General features: G+C 46.5%; 1 protein-coding gene across 5 annotated transcripts in view; it reads left to right on the forward strand.

Annotated features, from left to right (window-relative positions):
* The window catches only part of SCARB1 (scavenger receptor class B member 1), a 210,439-nt gene that overhangs the window by 102,743 nt on the left and 80,943 nt on the right, over positions 1–26,753 (forward strand). For all 5 annotated transcript variants that reach the window (XM_033954981.1, XM_033954980.1, XM_033954982.1 and 2 more), the window contains exons 2-3: positions 13,759–13,919; positions 22,538–22,679. In XM_033954981.1, the coding sequence (XP_033810872.1) occupies positions 13,828–13,919; positions 22,538–22,679 (234 nt within the window). In that variant the 5' untranslated portion in view covers positions 13,759–13,827. The remainder of the gene's footprint in view (positions 1–13,758; positions 13,920–22,537; positions 22,680–26,753) is intronic.

Below are 26,753 nucleotides of genomic sequence, written 5' to 3' on the forward strand. Positions count from 1 at the left end.
GAAAAAGGCGGTATCGGTGCCTTCTCTGGACGAACGCATTGCAGCCGTCCTGCAGGTGCAGCTAAAGGAGCAGTTACAACAGCTCCTTCCTGCTCTCTTGGCACCGAGCCTTCCAGTCCCGGTCCGGTCTGAGCCACCGGTACCGGCAGTGGAGCAGCCTCTTTTGTCTGCGTCCACTTTGTCGGTACCGGTCCACTCCGCTTCATCGGTCTCGATGCCAGTCCTCGCACCGGAACCGAGAGCGCAACACCAGGCTGTTCAGACTTTGGCACCCATGCAGCCTGTTACATCTCCCGGTACCGTGTCTATGAGGTCAGGTAAGTCGGCACGCAAAACCCGACACCTGGAACCCTCCACTCCGGAGTCTCGAGACCGTAGCTCCCATATTAGGGACCCTGATCTGTGGGGTGACTCCGAAGAGCCTTTTCTTTCTGAGGGTGAGTGTTCCTCGGATGAGGATGATCCTGCTGCCCCCGATCCATCCTCAAAACAAGATTCTACATCTTTCACTTCCTTCCTGAAAGAGATGTGCGAATCTCTGTCTATTCCTTTGGAGGCTGAGTCTAAAAAATCCAAAGCCTTCCTTGATGCATTGGATTTTGACCAGCCTCCAAAGGAACTTCTCAAACTACCCCTCCATGACATCTTGAGGGAAACCTTTTATAAAAACCTGGAGACTCCCTTGACCATCCCAGGAGCTCCTCGTAAATTGGATTCTTTATACAAAGTGATTCCTATCCCTGGATTTGATAAGCCGCAGCTTCCACATGAATCCCTTCTTGTGGAATCTACGCTCAAAAAGTCTGCCGGAGCTAGTCTATACGCTTCTGTCCCTCCTGGCAGGGAAGGTAAAGCCATGAATAAGTTTGGTAAACGGTTATACCAGAACGCAATGCTAGCTAACAGATCTGATAATTATGCTTTTCATTTTTCTTTCTATCTTAAGCATCTTCTTACCACCATGGCTTCATTTGAAAAGTACCTTCCTGAACGAAAACGACAGGCTTTTCACCACTGCTCGTCATCTCTCTTCCAACTCCGTAAGTTTATGGTTCGCTCAATATACGACACCTTCGAACTTACTACCAGAGCAACGGCCATGTCTGTCGCTATGCGCCGCCTTGCTTGGCTCAGAGTGTCGGAGCTTGATGTCAACCATCAAGATCGGTTGGCCAATGCACCATGCCTGGGGGATGAACTCTTTGGGGAATCCATGGACTCTACCACCCAAAAGCTCTCCGCCCATGAGACTAGATGGGATACTTTGCTAAAAACAAAAAAGAAGACTCCACCAGCGTGGCCTTTCAGACAGCAGTCGGCCTATCAACGCTGTTATGTGGCTCGTCCCTTGCCATCAGCTGCCCAACAACCTAGGCGCCAACGTCAGCAACGACGACAGACCCCTAGGCCACCACAGCAGCAACCTGCGAAGCCACCTCCACAGCAAAAGTCCACACAGCCCTTTTGACTTAGTTCTCCAGGGCATAGCCAGTTACCTACCATCTGCCCACCTACCTCAACCTATAGGTGGCCGTCTTACTTCTTTCCTCAGCCGTTGGGAGATCATCACCTCGGATCAATGGGTCCTCAACATCATCCGCCACGGCTACTCTCTCAACTTTCAGACACTTCCTGCCCAAAGTCTGCCAAGAGAGTCTGCTTTGAACACTCCTCAGTCTTCCCTCCTTCTTCAGGAGGTTCAATCCCTCCTCCTTCTGAACGCCATAGAGGAAATTCCTCTAGATCAAAAGGGGCAGGGATTCTACTCCCGTTACTTTCTAGTCCCCAAAAAACAGGAGATCTCAGACCCATTTTAGATCTTCGCGATCTCAACAAATGCTTGGTCAAAGAAAAATTCAGGATGCTTTCTCTGGCCACTCTCTACCCTCTTCTCCATCAGGGCGACTGGCTATGCTCCCTCGATCTCAAAGAGGCATACACTCACATACCGGTCAATTTGGCCTCCAGACAGTACCTCTGCTTCAAGATCAATCATTGTCATTACCAATACAAGGTGCTGCCCTTCGGTCTTGCCTCCTCTCCAAGAGTGTTCACCAAATGTCTGATTGTGGTGGCTGCCTTTCTACGCTCTCACCACCTTCAGGTCTTTCCTTACCTGGACGATTGGTTAATCAAGGCCAATTCATCTCAGACAGTACTCCTGGCCACCAACCAAACCATCCTATTTCTGCAACTTCTGGGGTTCGAGATCAATCTACCCAAATCTCATCTCATCCCCACTCAGAGACTTCAATTCATTGGAGCGGTGCTGGACATAGTTCTCATGAGAGCATTCCTGCCGTCCAACCGTCTCCAAACTCTTCAATCTCTGTCAGCAGCTACTTCTGCAAAGTTCCATCTCTGCCAAGCAAATGATGATACTCTTGGGTCACATGGCCTCCACAGTTCATGTCACACCCTTCGCACGTCTTCACCTGCGCACTCCTCAATGGACCCTGGCTACCCAGTGGTCCCAAGCGACAGATCCGTGCTCACGACCCATATCTGTGACATCATCTCTTCGTCAATCTCTACAATGGTGGTTAATATCCTCAAATCTCTCCAGAGGTCTTCTGTTCCATCTACCTCCTCATCAACTTGTCATCACCACCGACGCCTCCCCTTATGCCTGGGGAGCTCATTTGAACGAATTCCAAACTCAAGGTCTTTGGACAGCCCAGGAAATGAAGCATCACATCAATTTCCTGGAACTCAGAGCGATGTTTTATGCCCTCAAGGCCTTCCAACATCTTCTCTTTCCTCAAGTCCTCCTGCTGTGCACAGACAATCAAGTTACGATGTACTACATCAACAAACAAGGTGGGACAGGATCTCGCCTCTTGTGTCAGGAAGCCCAGAAGATTTGGGCTTGGGCCACAGATCACCAACTATTCCTGAAAGCTATCTACATTCAGGGGGAACAGAATTCCTTAGCGGACAAGCTCAGCAGAATTCTCCAGCCTCACAAGTGGACACTCGATCCTTTAACTCTACAGTCCATCTTCGTTCGGTGGGGCACTCCTCAGATAGACCTCTTTGCAGCTCCTCACAATCACCAGCTGCCCCTCTTCTGCTCCAGACTCTACTCTCCTCACTGTCTGGCAGCGGATGCATTTCTCCTGGATTGAAACATAGAAACATAGAAACATAGAAATAGACGGCAGATAAGGGCCCACAGCCCATCTAGTCTGCCCACCTTAATGTCCCTCTCCTACCTTTGCCCTGTGAATAGATCCCATGTGCCGATCCCATTTGGCCTTAAAATCAGGCACGCTGCTGGCCTCAATCACCTGTAGTGGAAGACTATTCCAGCGATCAACCACTCTTTCAGTGAAAAAGAATTTCCTGGTGTCACCTCGTAGTTTCCCGCCCCTGATTTTCAACGGATGCCCTCTTGTTGTCGTGGGACCCTTGAAAAAGAAGATATCTTCCTCCGCCTCGATGCGGCCCGTAAGATACTTGAACGTCTCGATCATGTCCCCCCTCTCTCTGCGCTCCTCGAGCGAGTATAGCTGTAATTTGTCAAGCCGTTTTTCGTATGGTAGATCCTTGAGTCCCGAGACCATCCGGGTGGCCATTCTTTGCACAGACTCCAGTCTCAGCACATCCTTGCGATAATGCGGCCTCCAGAATTGCACACAGTATTCCAGGTGGGGCCTCACCATGGATCTATACAATGGCATAATGACTTCCGCCTTACGACTGACGAAACCCCTTCGTATGCAGCCCATGATTTGTCTTGCCTTGGACGAAGCCTGCTCCACGTGATTGGCAGACTTCATGCCCTCACTGACGATTACCCCCAAGTCTCGTTCTGCTACCGTTTTTGCTAGGATCTCGCCATTAAGGGTATAAGACTTGCATGGATTCTGGCTGCCCAGGTGCATAACTTTGCATTTTTTGGCATTGAAGTTGAGTTGCCATGTCCTAGACCATCGCTCCAGTAGGAGTAGGTCGTGCATCATGTTGTCGGGCACTGAATCTTCGTCTGTTGTGCATTTGCCCACTACATTACTCAGTTTGGCGTCATCGGCGAATAATGTTATTTTACCTCGAAGCCCTTCTGCCAAGTCTCTTATAAAGATGTTGAATAGGATTGGGCCCAAGACTGAGCCCTGTGGTACTCCACTAATCACCTCCGTCATTTCAGAGGGGGTGCCGTTCACCACCACCCTTTGGAGCCTACCTCCAAGCCAGCTCCCAACCCATTTCGTCAATGTGTTACCTAATCCTATAGAACTCATCTTGCTCAGTAACCTGCGGTGTGGTACGCTATCGAATGCTTTGCTAAAGTCCAGGTACACAATGTCCAGGGACTCCCCAATATCCAGCTTCCCCGTTACCCAATCTGTTCCTGTATGCTTTCCCTCCGCTTCCTCTCATGTTGCGAACCTTGTTCAAGCTCAAGAGGGAACAAGCCACCATGATTCTCATCGCTCCACGGTGGCCCAGGCAACATTGGTTCTCCCTTCTACTTCAACTCAGTTCCAGGGAGCCTATTCTTCTTCCATTGTTTCCTTCTCTACTTACACAGCATCAGGAGACCCTTCTACATCCCAACCTCCAGTCTCTACACCTGACAGCTTGGTATCTCTCGGGCTGACTTGAAGTGATACTCTGTTGTCTCAGCCCGTTAGTTCTATTCTGGATGCCTCCAGGAAACCGGCCACTCTGCAATGTTACCAACAGAAGTGGACATGATTTTCTTCCTGGTGTCTTCTCCATCATCATAATCCTACGTCCCTGGCAGTGGAGACCTTGTTGGATTACCTTCTTTCTTTGTCTGACTCTGGTCTCAAGTCTACTTCCATCAGAGTCCACCTCAGTGCTATTGCTGCTTTTCATGAGCCAGTTCATGGGAAACTTCTCTCAGCTCATCCTTTGGTTTCCAGATTCATGCGGGGTCTTTTCAATGTGAAACCACCTCTTAAGGCCCCTCCTGTAGTCTGGGATCTCAATGTGGTTCTCTCCGCCTTAATGAAGCCTCCGTTTGAACCTCTGGCTACAACTCCTTTCAAGTTCCTCACTTGGAAAGTGCTTTTTCTTATTGCCCTTACCTCTGCCAGGAGGGTCAGTGAGCTCCATGCACTAGTTGCGGATCCACCTTTTACAGTCTTTCATCATGACAAGGTGGTTCTGCGTACACATCCAAAGTTTCTCCCTAAGGTTGTCTCGGAATTCCATCTCAACCAATCCATTGTTCTGCCTGTCTTCTTTCCGAAACCTCACTCTCATTCTGGAGAACAGGCTCTGCATACTTTGGACTGTAAGCGAGCTCTAGCTTACTATTTAGAGCGTACTAAGCCCCACAGATCATCTCCCCAACTCTTTCTATCCTTTGATCCGAATAAATTGGGGCGTCCTGTTTCTAAACGTACGTTGTCTAATTGGCTGGCAGCGTGCATTTCATTTTGTTATGCTCAGACCGGACTATCACTGGAAGGTTCTGTCATGGCCCATAAAGTTCGAGCTATGGCAGCATCTGTAGCTTTCCTCCGTTCCACTCCTATTGAGGAAATCTGCAAGGCTGCTACTTGGTCCTCAGTTCATACTTTTACATCTCATTATTGTCTGGATACATTCTCCAGACGGGATGAACACTTCGGCCAATCTGTTTTGCAAAATTTGTTTTCTTAATGGCCAACCTTCCCTCCATCCCTCTTTTTGTTAGCTTGGAGGTCACCCATCAGTCAAGAATATGCTGCCTGCTTGTCCTGGGATAAAGCACAGTTACTTACCGTAACAGGTGTTATCCAGGGACAGCAGGCAGATATTCTTGCGTCCCACCCACCTCCCCGGGTTGGCTTCTTAGCTGGCTTATTCTAACTGGGGACCGCGCGCCTCCGTCGGGCGGGAAGGCACTCGTGCATGCGCGGTGCGACCTGCTAGAACTTTCCAAGTTCTTAGAGTGCAATCACTCTAAAATTGTCCGTACCGGGGCTCCGTCGGTGCCGTCACCCATCAGTCAAGAATATCTGCCTGCTGTCCCTGGATAACACCTGTTACGGTAAGTAACTGTTCTTATTGTATTAGACATTCAAGGTACATTACGTTTATATGGACATTCATATGCATTACATAGGACATTGGGCAAACCTAATCACAGATTAAATAATTTACTAAATAACTTAATAAATAATCATAGATAGTGCTCAGACCTGCAACCCAATATCGTTCAAGTGAAGTGACCTTACATAGGCTGCCATCAGAACATCATTGCACTAACGATGTCATGCCGCCCAGATCTTTTAAACACTGCAGAATATCAAAGATACATTACAACCAGGTAGTGTAGGAAAAGACAGGAATAGAGAGGTATTCATAGCAGTCACAGGGGGTGTTTCCTGTTGATTGTATAGCAGTGCTCATCACAGGAAGAGAGCATAGGGGAGCAGCTTGCTGGAGATAGTTCAGATGAAGAGGAAGGCTTTTACTGCTCTTCAGAAACTCATCAGTGAGTTCAGTGATCTGATCTGTGCAGGCAGCTGGTTCCATAGGTGTGGGACAAAATGACTATAGAAGCGCTTACGAACAGTTTCCATCCTGAGAGATCTCCCTGGGTGGGGGTGGTATATAGTTGCCTTTCCGCTTCAGAGCGGAGGGGGCGAGCGGGGGTGTACTGCTGAAGTTTGGAGGTGATGTAGGCTGGTGTGGTGAGATGGAGTCGTTTGTGAGCTATTACCAGGGCCTTGAATGTGCAGCGTTTGTTGATCGGAAGCCAGTGTTCTCCTTGGAGAACTGGGGAGGTGGGGGTCACAATAATTGAGGTTGCACAGGAGACAGTTTGCCGCGTTTTGAACCCACTGGAGGCATTTGAGTTCCTTGGCGGTCACTCCATTAAATATGCAGTTGCAGTACTCCATCCTAGAGAGTACATAGGGGTAGAGAAGCTGAGCTAGGTCAGGCTTAGAGATGTATGGTTTGATACTTTTCAGTTGGTGCAGGTAGTAGGAGATGGAAACCACCTACGAGATGTGAGCAGAGAGGATTAGGTGGCCATCTAGTATTCCCTGAGGCTGCGCACCTGGTCTTTCACTGTTAGGAGTGTGTATTCCCACGATAGTATTGGACGGTGAAGCTAGTGTGTTTGGGGTTTTTTTTCCCTGATCCATAGGAGCTCTGTTTTGGAGGCATTAAGTTATAGTTTGTTATCTTGTCATCCAGCTTCTCATGTCAGAGAGGCAGCGAAGGTTGATGAGTTGGGCAGAGCGGTTTTCTCCTAGGAAGATCAGAAGCTGGATATCATCGGCATAGGAGTGGATTTTGATGATAAGTTTTGGGCAATACCAATGAAAAAATGCAAGGAGGTTGCTGGGCAGAAATTCTCTAACATGGCCCACAGCCTCATAGGTGCTGTTCCTCTGCTGCAGTCCGCCCAAGTGAAAACAGGAGGTTATGTTGGAGGTAGGGTTACCATACATCTTGGAAAACCCAGACGTGTCCTTTTTGGAGATTTGTCTGGCAAGTTGTTTTGTGTTTGTTGTTTTTTTTTTTTTTTAATGGGGGAGTCTGTCTGGGTTAGCTAGCCTGCAAGCCCATCTAGTTTGGCTAGGGTTACCAGATGTCCGGGGAAACGCGGCCATGTCTTCCTTTTTAGAAGACTCTCTAGGGTCCCGGATGGACTTTCTAAAACTGGGCAGTTTGTCCGGGTTTTGGAAAGCCCCAATGAGCTCTGGCCACATCTGGAGGACATCTGAGCATATGTGGATGACGCCTCACACATCCGCACATGGTCCAGGCCCTTCAGGCGTGGCCGAAGCATGGGGAAGAAGAGGAGGATTGTGGGGATGGGGCTGGAGGTGGAGCAGGGCAGGGCCATGTGTCTGTTTTGTGGCCTGAAAAATGGTAACCCTAAGTTTGGCAGGGTCAGTTCTTCTGACTCCCCCACCTACCTTTTCCCTGGCTGCTGTAACTGAATCTTTGGGCAGCCAGCGGTAACGAGGTGAGCCTGCTGCCACCAGTCTGCCCTGGAAGCTGCGCCAGAGGCATCAGCAGCTTACATTTTTACAGGTATGGGGGCTTTGGCAGCAGGAAGGGAGAAGGTAATAAGGATATCCTGACCCATAGGGACCCCCCCCTGGAACTGTGGTTCCAGGGCAGCTGCCCTGTTCTCGGGAGCGGGGAGCCATGCCAGCCCAGCCCAGGGTGTTTTGTAAGGAGAATACCAGTGCATAAACAGGAGTTCTTGTGTCATATTGGAAGAACAGGAAAGGGGTAGTTGTTTTAAGGCAGGCAGGTGACGTTTTTATTAATGTTTATAGTAATTTGACTCCCCCCCCCCCACCCTTATAGTCATGGAAATTGGAGAGCCCTGAATTCGCTCTACAATTGGTCCTTTGGACAGTCACCTCGGCCTCTTCACCTTTAGATCAGTAACGCAAATGCCATGATAGCGTGTAATTTACCTTGAGCAGCACTCCTGTGTTGTGCAAGCCCCAAGATAAAATAACAAGGCTGCGTCCTTCTGCAAACAGCTGCTTGTGCTCTCTACATGAAGAATCCGGGTCTGCTTGGATGAAAGAGGTTGCTGAAATGGCGCCCTTGTAACTTATTTTTTCTTTCCCTGGAAATTACTGATGGCAAATGACGACTTTTTAAAAACGACAACAACCAACCACTCTTTGATTTGGTTTGTCATAGTACACACTGTAATTGTGCTGTGGTTGGGGACTTTGTTTTATCTCTCCTTGTTTGTTTTGGCAGTTCTCGCATGTTGGACCAGGTACGATTGGAGTCTCTTGGTGAAAGCAGCCAGCAAATGGCCACATGGACTTGGTTTTCTCTGGCTCCTTCCCTGAGAGGCCTGATTATTCTGTTTTTCTAGTGATGCACTTCTAAAGTTCTCACTCTGGACAATGGATATGTAATTCCTGAATGTAAACAAGTTGAAAAGTGCACACTTGTAGTGTGACATGTTTTCCCTTAAGTCCAGGGTCACTGTTAATGTGTGCATATATGCCATGCCAAGAACACACGTGAAAAGAATATGCCTGTAAAAAAATGCTTGAGTACCTGAATAAATTCATATAAACGGATGGATGGATGGATGTATCCTTCTAAGAAGGCCCCTGAGGCAGTCTGCCCCCTTACCATGCTACTGAATCTGGGCACTCAGATGCCATTTAAACATGTGGAGGGGCATAATAATAATACAAAAAAGTCTAAGAGCTAGATTCACTAAGCAAACCCATTGTGTACCGATTGGTTTGCAACCCCTTTGCGACCCGATTGTTCCCCAAGCTGATTCACTAACCTTCCTCCTGATCCGATCATTATCCAATCCGATCAGCGCATGCAAATGAGGGAAATGGCGTGCAAATTTTAGAAGGCAGCGATTCACTAAACAATTTCTACAAAACCAATTGGGCTTGCCGATCAGAAAAGAAGTGACTGCTAAAGACCAGTTGCTTCTATCCTGGTTGACTCTCCTGCCCTTTCAAACCATGGGCTCGCAATGCTTTTAGCAGAATATATAAAAAAATGAATTTTTCCTTTTTTATATATTCTGTAAAACGCATTGCAAGCCCGTGGTTTTAACCCGATAGTGCCCTCCTCTCCCCGAACCATAAAAAAACTGTCCCCCTGTACTGATACCTGCCGCTGCCCACCCACTCTCCTCCCCGCGTGCGAATGAATATGGCAGGAGGGATGTCAACTTGGCCGGGCCTAACCCCTCCCCGTACCTTTAAAAACGGAAGCTGGAGGGGTGCCCAGTCTCTCCTGCTCCTTAAGTTTCCAGTGATCTTCGGGAGCAGGAGGAAGCGCAAACTCCTCCTGCTGCACTGCCGGCTGCAAAGCAATACTGGCCTTAGGCCATGCCCTGGTGCATTATGTGATGCACGGGGAGGGGCCTAAGGCCGCACTCATCGGAGGAGGAGGCCTGGAGCAGGAGGGATAGAGCACCCCTCCTGCTCCCAACTGTTTAAAGGTACGGGGGAGGGGGATGGGTCCAGCTGGGAACCAGAAGGGAGCATCCCTCGGGGGGCAGGAGGTCATCAGAATCCCTCCTTCCATTTGTTTTTGGGGGTGGGGGAAATAGTAGAGATGGCAGGAGGGAGTGGGAACCCTCCTGCCATAATTTTAAAAGTGGTGGGCATTGGCGAGGGGGGGGGCCATACATTATTTTTTGGTTCGGGGAGGGAGGGGGAAAGGAGCACTTATTGGGAGAGGGAGGAGGGGTTAATTTTATTTTTTAAATCGGGCTGATATTTTGCGTGTGTAAAACATGCAAAATATCTGCCCGATTTAAAAAAATAAAATTAAAAAAGCTGGCAGCAGTGACAGGATGGCTCCCATTTGCATGAAGATGGTTGGTGAATTGGTCGGCCTGCCTCCAATCCCCCACGGATCGGACACAGATTGGAAGGTTAGTGAATCTAGCCCTTGGTCCAATTTGGACGTAGGGTGCTAGTCGTCCAAAATCAGCAGCGGCAAAATGTCAATTCTCAAAGTACATCTAAAATTTTTTTTTTTTTTTACAAAAGTCATCTATCTGGACGTCCAGGTGTTTGATCGTCCAGACTGCCACAACATCTATCTTTATACCAAATTCTCGACCAAAAATTCATCCAATTCCCAAACGTCCAGAACAAGATCTTTTGGACATGGGAGGGGCCAGAATTGTAATGGACTGGCCACCCAAACATGGCAACGGAGCAGAGGGGCACCTTATAGGGTATTGCTGTGAACTTCACAAAAAGGGTGCCACATAAACATCTCACCAGAACTCCCTTATGGGTTATGGTGAGCCCCCCCCCATAGCCCTTATGGCAGTAGGTGGCACCTAGTTGGCATTAATGTAGTGGTTAGAGTGGCTTATGGGCCTGGGTCCTCCTCTCTATGGTTCAGTAGCTCGCTCCCCAGACTACTAGTCGCCTCTGTGCAGTTCTAATAGGCTTTCCTATAGCGGGTGCCGATGTTCTGGAGGCAGGTATGTACATTTTTTATTCTGAACTTTGTAGGGGTGCAGCAGGGTCAATGAATACGGGGGGAGTGTATGGAAGTCTTTACTTTGTCCCTGCAGTGGTTATCTGGTCACTTTGGATACCTTTTTGGCACTTAATCTGCGTTATATCGTCTGACTCGCAACATATAAGTTTAGCCTAGGAAGTCTGGTCAAACATTTGATTATTCCTACAGGATGACTAAGCCTAGGTCGGCCCCCATCCCACACTAATCACTCCTCCAGAAACACCCTTTTCAGCTCTGGGTGCACAGTAGGATTCAGAGGTCTAAAAAGTCCTTGGATATGTCCAAAAAAGCTGTTTTTGATCATCGGCAATTTGACAGACCTGCCTTTTTTAGGATGACCAAGTGCCGACTTGAGCGGGTTTTTAGACGTACAGTGGTACCTCGGAATCCGAACTTAATCCGTTCCAGAACCCCCGTTCGAGTTCCAAGACAATTTTTCCCAATGAAAATAATAGAAACTGGATTAATCCGTTCCTTGGTCCCACAAGATCGGGCCCCCACCGGCATAGGCAGCAAGATCGTCAATGGCAACTGCAAGCGGTGCTCAGCCCTAAGCTTTCCTCCGACGTGAACCGCCCAGGCGGAAACAGATGCGTCGGAGGGGAAGCTTTGGGCTGAGCAACGCTTGCAGGTCCTGTACGTTCGGATTCCAGGGCAAAATTTAATTAAAAAAAAAAAAAAAAAAGTTTAGATTCCAAGATGTTCGTGGTTTTGGGGCGTTCGGATTCCGAGGTACCACTGTATTTAAGTTTTGATTATGAGTCCCTTAGCATTTAGTTCACTTCATTTAGCTGCCTTTATAGAACCACCCCCTTAATAGTTTTCATTGGTGTAGTAGGCCTTTGCATCCTACACTTTCTATCCTGCTCAGATTTCTAGTTGAGTTGTAAGTTAGCATGAGCATAAGACTTCATTTGCAGCTACGGCTACCTGACATTTCTCTAGAAGGGGATATGCAGAATCCTGCAATCATGGTCCTAAATCCAGCATCTAGGTTTCATCCTTAAGCAAGACCAAACTTTTCTCTCATCCACAGCTGATCCAAGGAATAAATTCAACATGGGGGGTCAAACTTGGGGCCTTGGGCTGGCCCTGCCACTGGCTGAATTAGGTATTCACCTAGGACAGTAGAATAAGAGGGAAGGGTAACACCTGTATAGCTGGAAAGCACTAAAGCTGCTCTTGGCACAGCACAGGGACTTCAGCACAGGCCTTCACTCAAAAACTAATGTATTTTGACACCTCCTGCCAAAAGATTACATTTCAGGGCGCAGGACCTGGCAGACATTTAGGCGGGCCTGTGTTCAGGGCCCTACACTGTCCTTCACATACTTTATGATGGAGCTCTTCAATGCTTGGGTACTAACTGCAGGTGATAGAAGAACTCCCAGTGAAGTACGGGAGGGACACAGAAATCCAGCATGGATTCCTTCTGCATATGGCTCGTGGCCATGGTGAGATAACCTGCTTGTCTAGAATGTCCTTACCTTGATGATGATATCTTTTTCAGTAGATAGGTGTGTCAATCTATTTACCTCCCTCCCGCCTCCCAGATTAATATAAATGGTACCTTTTTATAATCCCTAGTGGTCTAGCGGTGAACCAGGGGCAGGAATGATCTTCATATGCTCCTGTTCCTGCTCCATACAGAGTTGCTATCTGAATGGCTGCTGCAAGTTCTTGCAGCAACCTTGAGTTCCCATGGTCTCACAGTCGCTGTGAGAATTCATGGCAGCCATTCAGATAGCGGCTCTGCACAGGAGAAGAGCGTATGAAGTAGACAATGACATGGGGGCATGTTTTAATGCTTGTATTACTTAGAATTTTATTATGTATGATGATGTTATATTGTATGCTGAGTACCTATTGTGTAAACCGCTATGAACTGCTGGTTAGGCGATATATAAAAATAAATCATTATTATTAACTCAATATCTCAGTCTCATACCCACAAGTTTTCTCACTGTCCCTGCCCCATTCCTGTAAGCTTTGCCTTAATCGCACAAACCTCAAACACTTATAATTTTAAAGTGTTTGAAGCTTGTACAGATGAGGATGGGGCAGGAGAAGGAAAACTTGCAGGGATGGGAAAATGAGTTCCTGAGGGGATGGGGAAATTTTTTTCCCCCCCTATCATTATGAAGATTGCACCTGCCCCAGTTCACCACTGGACCAGCAGGGACTTTAAAAGTACTACAGTAATCGGGGAGGCAGGAAGGAGGTGACAATTATTAGTTGGCCGGGACTGGAGGCTGGAGGAATCCCTCCTGTCCTGGCCTACCAGGTCTATGGCAGGCCTGGTGGAGGCCTGCAACAGGTCTAGGAGGGAGCAGGGGAGCACAGACCTAAACATAAACCGAGACCCATTTTTGGACCTTTTTTGGCCCAAAAATGTTGGCTTGTGTTTGAATATATACGGTATTTGCATATGCTGGCATCTAACTTAATTGCATAGGATGAAAAGAGGTGATAGGCTCAGGAGTAATGTAAGAAAGTACTTTACAGAAAGGGTGGTAGATGCGTGAAATAGTCTCCCGGTAGAGGTGATGGAGAAAAAGACTGTTTCTGAATTTAAGATAGCATGGGGCAGGCATGTGGGATCTCTTAGGGAGAAGAGGAGATAGTAGGTGATGTGGAAGGGCAGACTGGATGAACCATTTAGCCTTTAGCAGCCATTATGTTTCTATATGCTGTAATGCTATTATTCAAAGCAGTGAGAACCATTTTGTGGAAAATCCACAATACAAAGACACGACTGCCTGAAGGTTTTTAATTCTTTTTTTGCAGAATGTACAGCTAGATCCCAACGGTGGCTTTACTTTTGAGGTGTGGAGAGACCTTCCTGTTCCTTTCTATATGTCAGTCTATCTTTTTGAGGTCTTGAATGAAAAAGAGATCCTGGAAGGAGGAAAACCAAAGCTTGCTCAGCGGGGTCCCTATGTCTACAGGTAAAGTAGTCAAACTTGACTATTTGTGGCTTTGATGCTTGTAGAAATAATAGGCAATTAAACTGAAAATACAAAACCAATTAAATCTGGGGAAGGTAAAATGAATGATTAACACCCTACCTACTGATACTTGTGCTTAATACATGGTTTTCCATTCTTTTTGGAGGTAATTTTTTATTAATGTGTTAACAAATTATACGAGGACACACATATGAGTCAAAATGTTGTGTGATCGTGGCACTGCGGTACCCCCCTCTTCAAACCCAGCATGCACCCAAAAAGAGGGAGAAAAGGCCTCAGACTATAATGTAGCAATATAGAACCAAAAGGTGCAAATCAAAACTGCTTTAAATACTTTCACTGGCAAAAAACTCCCTCACAGAACAGCAAAGTCACCCGGAGGCACGTTCAAGTCGTCTTTTGTCAGCTAAGTCCTTGGAATGTGCCTCCGGGTGACTTTGCTGTTCTGTGAGGGAGTTTTTTGCCAGTGAAAGTATTTAAAGCAGTTTTGATTTGCACCTTTTGGTTCTATATTGCTACATTATAGTCTGAGGCCTTTTCTCCCTCTTTTTGGGTCCATGCTGGGTTTGAAGAGGGGGAGGTTCCTCAGTGCCGCAATCACGCAACATTTTGACTCATCATATGGAGGTAACGTTTTATGCCATTCCTGCATACTAATGGCTTCTGTGAAATTCTGGTCAAAATAGGTTTCTGTGACACAACTCAAGTGATAAAACTAATTGAGAGGAAAAGATCTCAGATGCCTGCGCTAATTTAGAATAGACATTCAAATAACATTTGCAGGTTATCTTTCATATCTTAGATGCTGAAATTGTAATATATGGTTGACTCGCTGAAATATTTATTAAATAAGCAGTAAATCAGCAATAAATAAATAAATGCACTTATCTTGGTGCTTGTCTATGCTGTAAAGCCCGACGGGACCAGTTTCGTCAGTGTTTTTGGCTTCTTCAGGGGTCTTTTGAAAACTACAAAAAAAATAAGTGGTGTTAATAACCACATTATTGCGGTGCACAAAAGTTGTTAACTATAATGCAAATCTACGTAGTACTCGCTGAACAATCGCTGCAATTCAAAATGGCGCCGGTAACCACCAAACGCCGAGCATGCACCTGACCTGCAAATGCTATTTGAATGTCTATTCTAAATTAGCACAGGCATCTGAGATCTTTCCTCTCAATTAGGTTTATCACTTGAGTTGTGTCCTAGAAACTTAATTTGGCTTGTGTTGACACCAATGGAGGTTTCTTCCATTTGATTATTAGTGCTCTGTGAAATACTGAACAGCATGAAAGTACGAGAACGTGTTTTTTACATGTCTTATGTGTTCTTTGTTGGCAGGTGTACATGTGCACTCCTAATCTCTGCCCATAAGTATCTGCATAGATTATAAATACGCTGCCTGATATTCGGACCATGGGAGATGACAGTCTGTCTCCTGTGGTCCGTAGTGAAACTGGAAATGCAATGCGGGGTGCCATATTTGGCAATTGGCATTGAATTTCTGGTTTAGATTCAGCTAAGTCCTGGCAGCCAAAGATAGACCTGCCTAAAACTTCTAAACTTAGCAGGTGAGTTGCTGAATATTGGCAGTGACTGGCTATAACTAGATCGTAGTATTAAATACCACTCTTGAGGGGTCCCTTGGTTTAACAGTAAACACAGTATTCTTATCGTATCACTTATATAGATGCAGGGGGGGAAAAAGCCTCAGAGACTGGGGCCCATCCGCACAGTAGTTTCTCCAAAGCGCACTGTTTTAGCATATTAATCGGTTCTGCTCCTCATTGCAGTCATCGGCAAAAAACAAAACCGTATGTGGTTTTCGCTGTATTTGCTGCCAGCCATTATTTTGGTGTGTTTAAAGAGGTTTTATTGCAATACTTGGGACATCTGGATTTACACATACCTGGTTTTATCATTTTAATATCAAGACTGCTGAGGCAGGCCCTCTTGGGCTGAAACACAATCGGCCCAAGAGGATTGAGCACCATCTGGTCTCCTTTGTTGTCGTTTTCGTGCTCAATACAGACTTAAGCATAGCAACTACAAAATTTTCAGTTCAAAAAGTTTTTATTTTCAAATAAGAGAACAGCATATTAATAAAAACAGCTGCACCCAATAATAATAAGAAATAATAAGAAATAAGGCTGATACTGATACAACAATAGTAATACTGTATATGTAACCAGTACAAGTAAGAAGGACGTATATGGATGCAACATAATATATCCTATATAATAAAACTCTAGCCGCGCATGCGCACTCTTACTTGCGTGCTTCCGTTTTCCCTGATCTGTGAGATGTAGGTCTGTGGCTGCAGGAGTGCGCATGCACGCCTAGGGTTCTTTTCAGTTCGTCTTCGTCGTCGTCTTGGCCCCCCCCACCCGAACCCCCGTTGAGCCTCCCACCACGGTCTGACCCTCCCATCCGACTTTCCCTTCTCACGGTCTGGCTGGCTCCCTTAGTCCCTTGCCGCCGCCGCCACCCCCTTCCCTTCCCGCAGTCGACAAACCTCCTGCCTCCAGCAGCGGCCGCAGCACTGTAAACAACGCTGCTTCGCGGCCTCTACTACCCTGATTTGCTCTGTCGCGTCTCTGATGATGACATCAGGAACACGGAAGAGCAAATCAGGGCTGTAGAAGGCCGCAAAGCAGTGTGTTTACAGTACTGCGGCCGCTGCTGGAGCCAGGAGGTTTGTTGGGACTGCAGGAAGGGAGGGGGGGATGGCAAGGGACTAGGGGAGCTGGCCAGACCGCGGGGATGGCGCAGCATCTTCAATAGTGTGTAGGCGGGAGGCGCGTGAAGGAGTTTCAGCTCAGAGGAACGGCTGGAGGGTGCTGCAGGTGGCCCATGCAGGTAAAAATTCTCACAGGAGGGGAAAGGGGGCTGCTTCGGGGGGAGGGGTGTGCTGGGAGGCAGATCGTTTTGCTTAGGGGGGGAAGACAGAAGGGGGGCTACGGAGAGACAGGGAGGAACTGGAGGGGCAGAGGGAAAGGGGGCTGCTTTGGAGGAGGGGTGTGCTGGGAGGCAGACAGCTTTGCTTGGGAGGGGAGACAGAAGGGGGGCCACGGAGACACAGTCGGAGGGATTGGAGGGGTAGAGGGAAAGGGGGATGCTTCGGGGGGGAGGGGTGTGCTGGGAGGCAGACAGCTTTGCTTGGGAGGGGAGACAGAAGGGGGGCCACGGAGAGACAGTCAGGGAGGAACTGGAGGGGGAGAGGGAAAGGGGGCTGCTTTCTAGCACCCTTTAATGTAACGGGCTTAAACACTAGTATAATGATAATCACATACATTTTCAAATAGAGATTGAAAACTTATATATACCAAAGGACAGGTACTATATTAAACATTACAATAAGAATATAGCGGTGACCAAGTGAGGTGATGTAAGACACACTTGGGTTCACTGGAACATATGCTGTTTCTCTGACCTCTCATACTAGATTATTGGGATAAAACTCGTAAAAATGTAGCCAATGTCTTATCCATCCCAATTACTGTTGAGCAACTATAAAATTAAGTTACCCTTATACAAAACACAGCCCATTTTCAAGCACTCTGGAGTCGTAGCACAGTTTTCTAGTCCTCTTTTGTGGTGTTCCACTGACAACCTTATTCTGGGAGCTTTCCCTCCCCCCCTTCCTTTCTACTACAAAGAGCTTGAAAGAGGTACAAGCTAGAATTGCATGCCAATTCTACTAACGCGTGAAAAAAAGTACATATGAATGGTGCCAGCCAGTGCTAAAGCCATAACACATGTTGTTAACTAGCTGACAGCCCATATAAAAGAGATTAGGTTCTTACCTTGATAATCTCTGCCAGTAGATAGGGTTGTCCCTCTGTACTTGTGCTAACAAGGTTTCCAGTGCAATAGACAAGCCTCATCAGCAGAGGTCATGGCAGTACTTTGAAAGTTCTGTGTGGTTTACAAAAGGAAAAAAGAACAATAGCAACAAGGTATAAATCATTCTCCCCCCCCTCCCACACTTTTTACGAAGCTTTGTTAGGCTTTCTTTTATTGCCAGCTTTTGCAGTAAAAACTCAGATGCTTGTAGAATTCCTATGAGTGTTGGAGCTAATATCGCTGTGGCCAGCGATTAAAGCCTAACGCGGCTTTAAAAAAGGAGACCTAAATTTACAAACATTTTTGCAAGTAAATGGGTCTTCAATTTCCTAAAATGTTGATAAGAAACAGAACTAGCAATCAGAGAACTAAACTATCCCAACTTTAAACAACTTCTCTCTAAACAACTTTTACAGATGGAAAAGCAAAGTATAAATTCACTGTGAACTTCTTAGATTAACAAATAGGAAATGATCGACAAGATAATTGGGTGCAAGATCATGCAAGACCTTATAACATATACAGTGGTGCCTCGCATAACGGACGCCTCGCACAGCGAACGCTGCGCACAACGAACTTTATGTCTTGATCCGTACAACGAACTTCGTTTCACACAACGAAGTCGCCCGAGCTGCATCCTTCCGCGCAGGCACTGCGCTTAACTGCCCTCTCTCCGCCTGGTTCCCTCTTGCCCCCCCGACTCCCCGACACGATCGGGGCAAAAAGGAGCCCAAGCCCTCTTGCCCCGCCGATTCCCCAACTCCCCACACAATATCGGGCCAGGAGGGAGCCCAAGTCCTCCTGGCCACGGCGACCCCCTAACCCCACCCTGCACTACATTACGGGCAGGAGGGATCCCAGGCCCTCCTGCCCTCGACGCAAACCCCCCCTCCCCCCAACGACCGCCCCCCCCCAAGAACCTCCGACCGCCCCCCCAGCCGACCCGCGACCCCCACGACACCCCCAACCCCGTACCTTTCTGTAGTTGGCCGGACAGACGGGAGCCAAACCCGCCTGTCCGGCAGGCAGCCAACGACGGAATGAGGCCGGATTGGCCCATCCGTCCCAAAGCTCCGCCTACTGGTGGGGCCTAAGGCGCCTGGGCCAATCAGAATAGGCCCGGGAGCCTTAGGTCCCTCCTGGGGGCGGGGCCTGAGGCACATGGGCCCAACCCGACCATGTGCCTCAGGCCCTGCCCCCAGGAGGGACCTAAGGCTCCTGGGCCTATTCTGATTGGCCCAGGCGCCTTAGGCCCCACCAGTAGGCGGAGCTTTGGGACGGATGGGCCAATCCGGCCTCATTCCGTCGATGGCTGCCTGCCGGACAGGCGGGTTTGGCTCCCGTCTGTCCGGCCAACTACAGAAAGGTACGGGGTTGGGGGTGTCGTGGGGGTCGGCCAGGGGGGTCGCGGGTCGGCTGGGGGGGCGGTCGGAGGTTCTTGGGGGGGGGCGGTCGTTGGGGGGAGGGGGGGGTTTGCGTCGAGGGCAGGAGGGCCTGGGATCCCTCCTGCCCGTAATGTAGTGCAGGGTGGGGTTAGGGGGTCGCCGTGGCCAGGAGGACTTGGGCTCCCTCCTGGCCCGATATTGTCGGGGAGTTGGGGAATCGGCGGGGCAAGAGGGCTTGAGCTCCCTCTTGCCCCGATCGTGTCGGGGAGGCGGGGGGGCAAGAGGGCTTGAGCTCCCTCTTGCCCCGATCGTGTCGGGGGTGCCAGGGACCACACGGAGTCACCCACCGTACCACCCGATTCGGGTAAGCGCAGGTATCGGTGGGTGGCTTATTTGCGGGGGGGGGGGTGCCTTATTTTACATTTTTTTCTAAAAAGGGGGGGCTGTCTTATTTGATGGCCCTGCCTTATCATCGGGGAAACACGGTAGAAAAAAAAAAAAAATGAACAGTTAAGTCCCAGTTTTTGCCGCTGAGACTCTGCCCTCTCACTGTAAAATTAGACTCTACTTAGTCTGTCTTTAAATTTAAAAAATGTGTGTTGTTTTAAAAAACAATTATGTTTTTAGATGTATCTAAATAAAAATAATAACCAAAAATTTATCTTTTTTTATGTTATCTTAGCATATTTTATGCTACAGAACGAATTATTTTTTTTAACATGTATTGTTATGGGAAAACGCGTTTCACATAACGAACTTTTCGCATAACAAACTTGCTCCTGGAACGAATTAAGTTCGTTGTGTGAGGCACCACTGTACATGTACATCCAAATTTAAATATTACTCTTGCCTCAACTGGAAGCCAATGTAATTTACGATAAGGCGAAATATGGTCTAACAAATTTAAAAATCAGTCGAACAGCCATATTTTGAACAATATGCAATCTGCGAAGGTTCTTTTGGTAGTCTGCAAGAAAAAAAAACATTGCAGTAATCTAAGATACTCAAAACTAGATTGCACCAACAGTCTAAAAGAAGAAATATCAAAGTATGAACATAAGAATTGCCACTGCTGGGTCAGACCAGTGATCCATCGTGCCCAGCAGTCCGTTCACGCAGCTGCCCTTTGGTCAAAGACCAGCGCCCTAACTGAGACTAGCCCTACTAGCATACGTCCTTGTTCAGCAGGAACTTGTCTAACTTTGTCTTGAACCCCCGGAGGCTGTTTTCCTCTATGACAGATTCCGGAAGAGCGTTCCAGTTTTCTACCACTCTCTGGGTGAAGAAGAACTTCCTTACGTTTGTACGGAATCGATCCCCTTTCAACTTTAGAGAGTGCCCTCTCGTTCTCTCTACCTTGGGGAGGGTGAACAACCTGTCCTTATCTACTAAGTCTGTCCCCTCTCAATCTCCTCTGTTCGAGGGAGAAGAGGCCCAGTTTCTCTAATCTTTCGCTGTACGGCAGCTCCTCCAACCCCTTAACCATCTTAGTTGCTTTATTTCTAGCCTCTTTTGAGTAATACCGTGTCCTTCTTCATGACCGTTGATGACCCTCGGATGATCTAATTGTTCGTAATTTCCACAGCATATAAATGCTTTTCCTTACCAAAGCATCAATGTGAGTATTCATTGAGAGATTTCAGTCTAATATGACCCTTAAAATTCTAATTGTGTTATTAATCGGGTACAAAGTTCCATTCAAATTTAGGCTCAATTCCAAGTTTCTTATAGGAAGTTACATAGAAGAATTTCATTTTGTTTGAATTGAGGTTTTTTTAACTTATTCATCCATAATTCAACAGTTGAAATTACAGTAGAGATAGACTGCATAGCTTGGGATAATAAAGAAACACTTGGAATCACAATAGCTTGTCATCTGCATAGCTATAAAGTCGGACACCTTCCTTTGTTTAACAGCAGACTGAAAACCCACCTTTTTGATATAGCCTTTGAGTCATAACTCTACTCTCTACTGCTCACCACCCTAGCCAGAAACCATCCCCCCTAACTGTATCCTCCACCTTGGCATCTTGTTTTCTCTTGTCTGTTTAGATCAGTGGTTCTTAACCTTGTTGGAGGTACTGAATCCCACCAGTTTCATATGCGTGTTCACCGAACCCTTCTTTATTGGAAAAATAAAATATGATTTTTACAAATTCAAAACATAGGTATACAGTGAGGGAAAAAATAATATCAATTTTGAAAACAAAAAAGTTTTCCTATATTTCAAATAATAATAACATAATAATGAAATTTACTGCAAATCAGTGTGACTTCTGCTGTTGCGGGGCGTATCATCATGAATCATAAGCGCTTCGGTCACGTTCAATCATCTATCAGTTAAATCACAAATTTTGATCAGGAATTGATTGATGTATATAAGGCGTTAGTTACAGATTGATAGATCAAGAAATCACTGAATAACTGTTAGATGATTGAACGTGACCGAAGCGCTATATGAGTCGGAGGTGTGTTTTGACCTCCGCCGAACCCGCAAGATTGACTCATCGAACCCCTGGGGTTCGGTCGAACCCAGGTTAAGAACCACTGGTTTAGATTATAAGCTCTTTGGTGCAGGGACTTTCTCCGTCATGATTCTGTACAGCGCTGCATTCATCTGGTAGCGCTCTAGAAATAATTAATAGTAGTAGATTTAGTTTTCTGGTCACCCAGTTAAAAAAATAAGATAGTTTGATATATTGGAGAAATCAATGTTTCTCCAAGTTTAGCATAAGTACTAGAGCTCTGTCTTGTGGTTTTAAACCCAGTGCCATCTGTGGACAAAGTTAAAATCAATGGGCCTAATATACAGCTGGCGGCAATCCAGTGTTTTTGCCGACCTCCACCATTGTTATCTTTGGGAAATTCAGCAGTGGATCAAGTCCAGTCCTCAAGCATTGAATTTGAGTGGGATATTTTTTTTCCCGAGCTGGTGAAAACATACCCAGTTAAGTGCTAATTGTGGCCCTCTCCCCTCCACCCCCCTAGCCAGTTTTGAGTTGGGCGCTAACCAGACCTTTTCAGTGGCAACATCCGTGTAAGTACTGTTTGAATATGACTGGTTGGCCCCAAGCAAGTGACTAATAGGCCAGGAGCTGTTTCTGGTGGGTTAAATTGGTTTGAATATTGACTCCCAACATTTTTATAATAATGGAGACCTAGAGAAGTGTGATCAGTGTTGTGCATATCAGTTTATAATGGCGCTACCCATAGTAAAATGTGGCTGCTTTTGGTTGTAGGCCTTCCAAACTAAGGAGTATTGTAGCTGCTGAATAATACATGCCTGCAACTACAGAAGTCACGCTAGAAAAGTGGACACAAGCTTAAAAATACTCTAACTGCATTCCGTCTGTTCTTTTTTGACAGGGAGTACAAGCAGAAAACAAATATTTCTTTCCATCATAACAACACTGTTTCATACCTGGAATACCGCACTCTCTTTTTTGTGCCAGAGATGTCTAATGGAACCCAACAGGATTATGTTGTGTCGCCAAATTTCTTGGTCCTGGTAAGAATCTGAGGAACTCTACCTTTTTATTGCTCATATAAAAAAAAAAAATTGAGATGAATATTTGCATAACTCTTTTATAAAGTGCTTTATCCACTTAGGAGTTACCTGAATTCAAAACTGAATTTTATTGCTGTATTATAGGTTTTTCATCCATCCCTTTCTCTGTTTGACCACATCATTTTTTTTTTTCACATAAAAGTGCCCTGATACCAACCTCCTTCCCCCCCCCAAAAAAACAAAACCCTAAAACAAACCAATAAAGAGCACTTCTGCATGAACAGAACGAGTTATTCTGTAACCAGGTGCCCGGTTGAAGATGGCAAAAACAGGCTTTTATGAAACAACCTCTATGGCGCCTACTTTGAACAATAAAAAGCTACCAAGGTTAATTTTGACATTCAACCACCAGCAATGGCTTCATGGCAATTAAGAATATTAAAATGTTATGCTATTATGTATAAATAGGAAATTACATTGTCTTTAAAGCATGTTTAAGCTGTCCAAGCTTGGTCCAAGTCACCTCCAACTTAAGTCTTTGTAGCACAAGTACTTATGTCCAAATGCATATTCAAATAGGTACGATTTGAGTTGTCTTTTACACAGTTAAAAAGATGATTACAACCGTAAATGTCAGACATGATCACATATACCATCCCTACATGCCTGCATTTATCAAGAATGGACATAGATCATATTTTCAGTTTTCTATGTATTCATATATGTGTCATCCACGTCATGCCCACAGTAAAAAGGTTTGCATCATGCCAACACAACATATACTTTTCACACTTACTTATGTGAGGTCATTTCTGCACATAAGTGATTTTTTTTTTTTTTTCACATGTCCGCATCTATTGCCCTGCCCTTGATACGCCACTGTTCAAGCCTTTTTAGTATAGAATTACTCATTTTCCAAATCCAGTCTTGGGGCAGGCTACATTTCGGATACTTTGGGTATTTCCCTGCCCCATAAACATTAGATTAGCATGTGACTTCTATTGATGGTGCATGGAGTAGTCTAACGGTTAGAGCAATGGACTGATGGCCAGAGGGGCCTGGGCAAGTCTCATGTAACATTCAATTGCCCTAGGTACAAACTAATAAGATGCTGCGAAATCTTACCATAAACAGACCAATTTTCGCTATAAACCAAATAGCTGTTATCAGATAGGTTTATTAGTAATAAGCAAAAGGCAACTCACATGAAATAGCAAAGTACAGCATATTGGCTATATACATACGAAATAGCAAGCTGATGTTCTTTTGGTTCTGACTCCTCTCCTCCTCCTCTTTTTTTTATTTTTTATTTTTTTTAATGCCATCCAGCATGCCACTTAAATACATTATTTCAGTAGCTCAGGGTACCTCCTAATTACTCACTTCTCATTGGTTTGTCACATTTGTCATTTTTATTGGCTGAATGGTCTATACCAGTGTTCTTCAACCTTTTTACACCTATGGACCGGCGGAAATAAAATAATTATTTTGTGGACCGGCAAACTACTAAGACTGAAATTTTTTTTAAAAAACCATCGCCGCCCCGTCCCCGCGAGCTCGGTCCCACAAACCATCTGATCCCATCCGCACAAGCCTCAAATAGTTATGATTTTATATTGAACATATTTTATTAAAGTATAAAAAGAAACAATATTCTATACAATTGTCATTTTATAAATACAAATAATACAGGGCAAAGATCAACAAAACCCCTGTCTCCCCTCCCCTTCACATATATCCCCTCTACTATCAAGAAAACTGAATAAGCCAAATTATTACAGAATGCTACACAAATATCATGTAACAGAATACCACAGTCACACATGACAGGAATGGTGTTAGGGGAGTGGAACTAGGGCAACTGCCCCCTGGTCAGAGAGAGCCCTAAGCCAGCTGGAAGCTAAAGAAGCACTGCCTGGGCTTTGCACTCCCCAGTTATGTCTAGCAAGATACATATTTCAAATCTGATATATTTGAATCACAAGATAGAAATAAAATTTTTTTTTCTACCTTTTGTCGTCTCTGGTTTCTGCTTTCATTGCCTTTTCACTCTCTTCCAGCCAGTGTCTGCCCTAAGAACATAAGAATTGCCACTGCTGGGTCAGACCAAAGGTCCATCATAACCAGCAGTCCGCTCACACGGCGGCCCTCTGGTCTAAGACCAGCACCCTAACTGAGACTAGCCCTACCAGCGCACATTCTTGTAAAGCAGGAACTTGTCTAACTTTGTCTTGAATCCTTGGAGGGTGTTTTCCCCTATAACAGCCTCTAGAAGAGCGTTCCAGCTTTCCACCACAGAACTTCTTTACATTTGTACGGAATCTATCCCCTTTCAACTTTAGAGAGTGCCCTCTCATTCTCCCTGCCTTGCAGAGGGTGAACAACCTGTCCTTAGCTACTAAGTCTATTCCCTTCAGTACCTTGAATGTTTCTATCATGTCCCCTCTCAATCTCCTCTGCTCAAGGGAGAAGAGGCCCAGTTTCTCTAATCTTTCGCTGTACGGCAACTCCTCCAGCCCCTTAACCATTTTAGTTGCTCTTCTCTGGACCCTTTCGAGTAGTATCGTGTCCTTCTTCATGTACGGTGACTAGTGCTGGACGCAGTACTCCAGGTGAGGGCGTACCATGGCCCGGTACAGCGGCATGATAACCTTCTCTGTCTCTTCAGTCCAGCATCTGCCCCTTCCATTCACTGTCTGTCTTTCCCTGCCATCTCTCCTCCTGCCCCCTCCCCCACAATTTGGTCTGGCATCCTCATGGTTTAGCATCTCTGTCTTTCCCTCCCCCCTGTGGTTTTTAGCATCTCTCTCTTCTCATTTCCTCCACTCAGATCCGATATCATTCTCTGCTCTCTCTTCCCTTTTCTTCTCTGGTCTTCCTTCTCTATTTTCTTCCTCCATCTAAATTAAATTATTTCTTACTATTTAGTCCCGTTTCCCTCTTTTCACTGTGTCTACCCACAGCTTGTCAACCCTTTCACTCACCCCTCTATTATCTTACTATTTTCTTCCCCCTTTATTTATCTCCTCCTTCCATCCAGTATGTGTTCTTTCCCCACTTCCATTCAGCATCTGCTTTCCCTTCTCAACTGACATCCATCTGCCTTCTGCTCTCTCTCCCTTCTTCTCACTTCCATCATCTGTCCCCTTCTCTCTCTTATCTCCTCCATTCCATCATCTGCCCCTTCTCTCTCCCCCCCCCCAACTTCCATCATCTTCCCCCCTTCCCCTCACCTTTGCGGGTCACTTTCTTTCCCCTGAGGGTGGCTCATATCAGAGGGGAAGCTTTGGCTGAGCAGAACCGCTTACAAGGAACAGTGGAACTTACTTGATTGATGTCGATGCTGGGGCCCGTTGCCGTTTGAAGGAAAAAAAAAAGGGACCTGCAAAGGCGAGAGGAAGGGAAACCTCCAGGACAGCTGCTCTTTGCCCTCCTTCAGCGCCCCAAGAGTCCAGACCAACAGCGGCAGCTCTGTGTACTTTTAACTTCGGCACAGAGCTGCCCCTAAGCAGTAGTTTAGCGCGGTTTTATGAGGCAGCCTCGGGGCCTTTGCTAGACCGGCCTGCTTCGATGATGCGATGTGGGCCGGCCTAGCAAAGGCCCCGAGGCTGCCTCATGAAACCGCGCTAAACTACTGCTTAGGGGCAGCTCTGTGCCGAAGTTAAAAGTACACAGAGCTGCTGCTGCTGGTCTGGAGGTGTGGAGACAAGGCAGGAGGCAAACGCGGTGGAAGGCAGGAGTCCCGGCACAGCGACTGCAACAGGAAGTTGCAAGTCGGATGACGCCGGCCTTTTGTTGCGGCGGGGACCGAATCCTTCGCGGACCAGCAAGATTTTTTTGTGAACCGGCACCTGTCCGCGGACCGGCAGTTGAAGAACTGTGGTCTATACACTTATCATAGTCATACTGAAGCGTGACGTCACCTGGTGCCAAAACTGACCTTTTATAATTCCCCTAACACTGCATTCCTAATACGAAGGCAATAATTTCTGAGAGCAGAACACCCCCTCCTTTCCTGAGCCAAATCGTAGTTCTGTTTGTTCTTTGGTGCTTGAGTTTATCAGTGATGTCAGT

Source organism: Geotrypetes seraphini, chromosome 8, assembly GCF_902459505.1.
Source record: "Geotrypetes seraphini chromosome 8, aGeoSer1.1, whole genome shotgun sequence".
In the NCBI taxonomy this organism is placed as follows: Eukaryota; Metazoa; Chordata; class Amphibia; order Gymnophiona; family Dermophiidae; genus Geotrypetes; species Geotrypetes seraphini.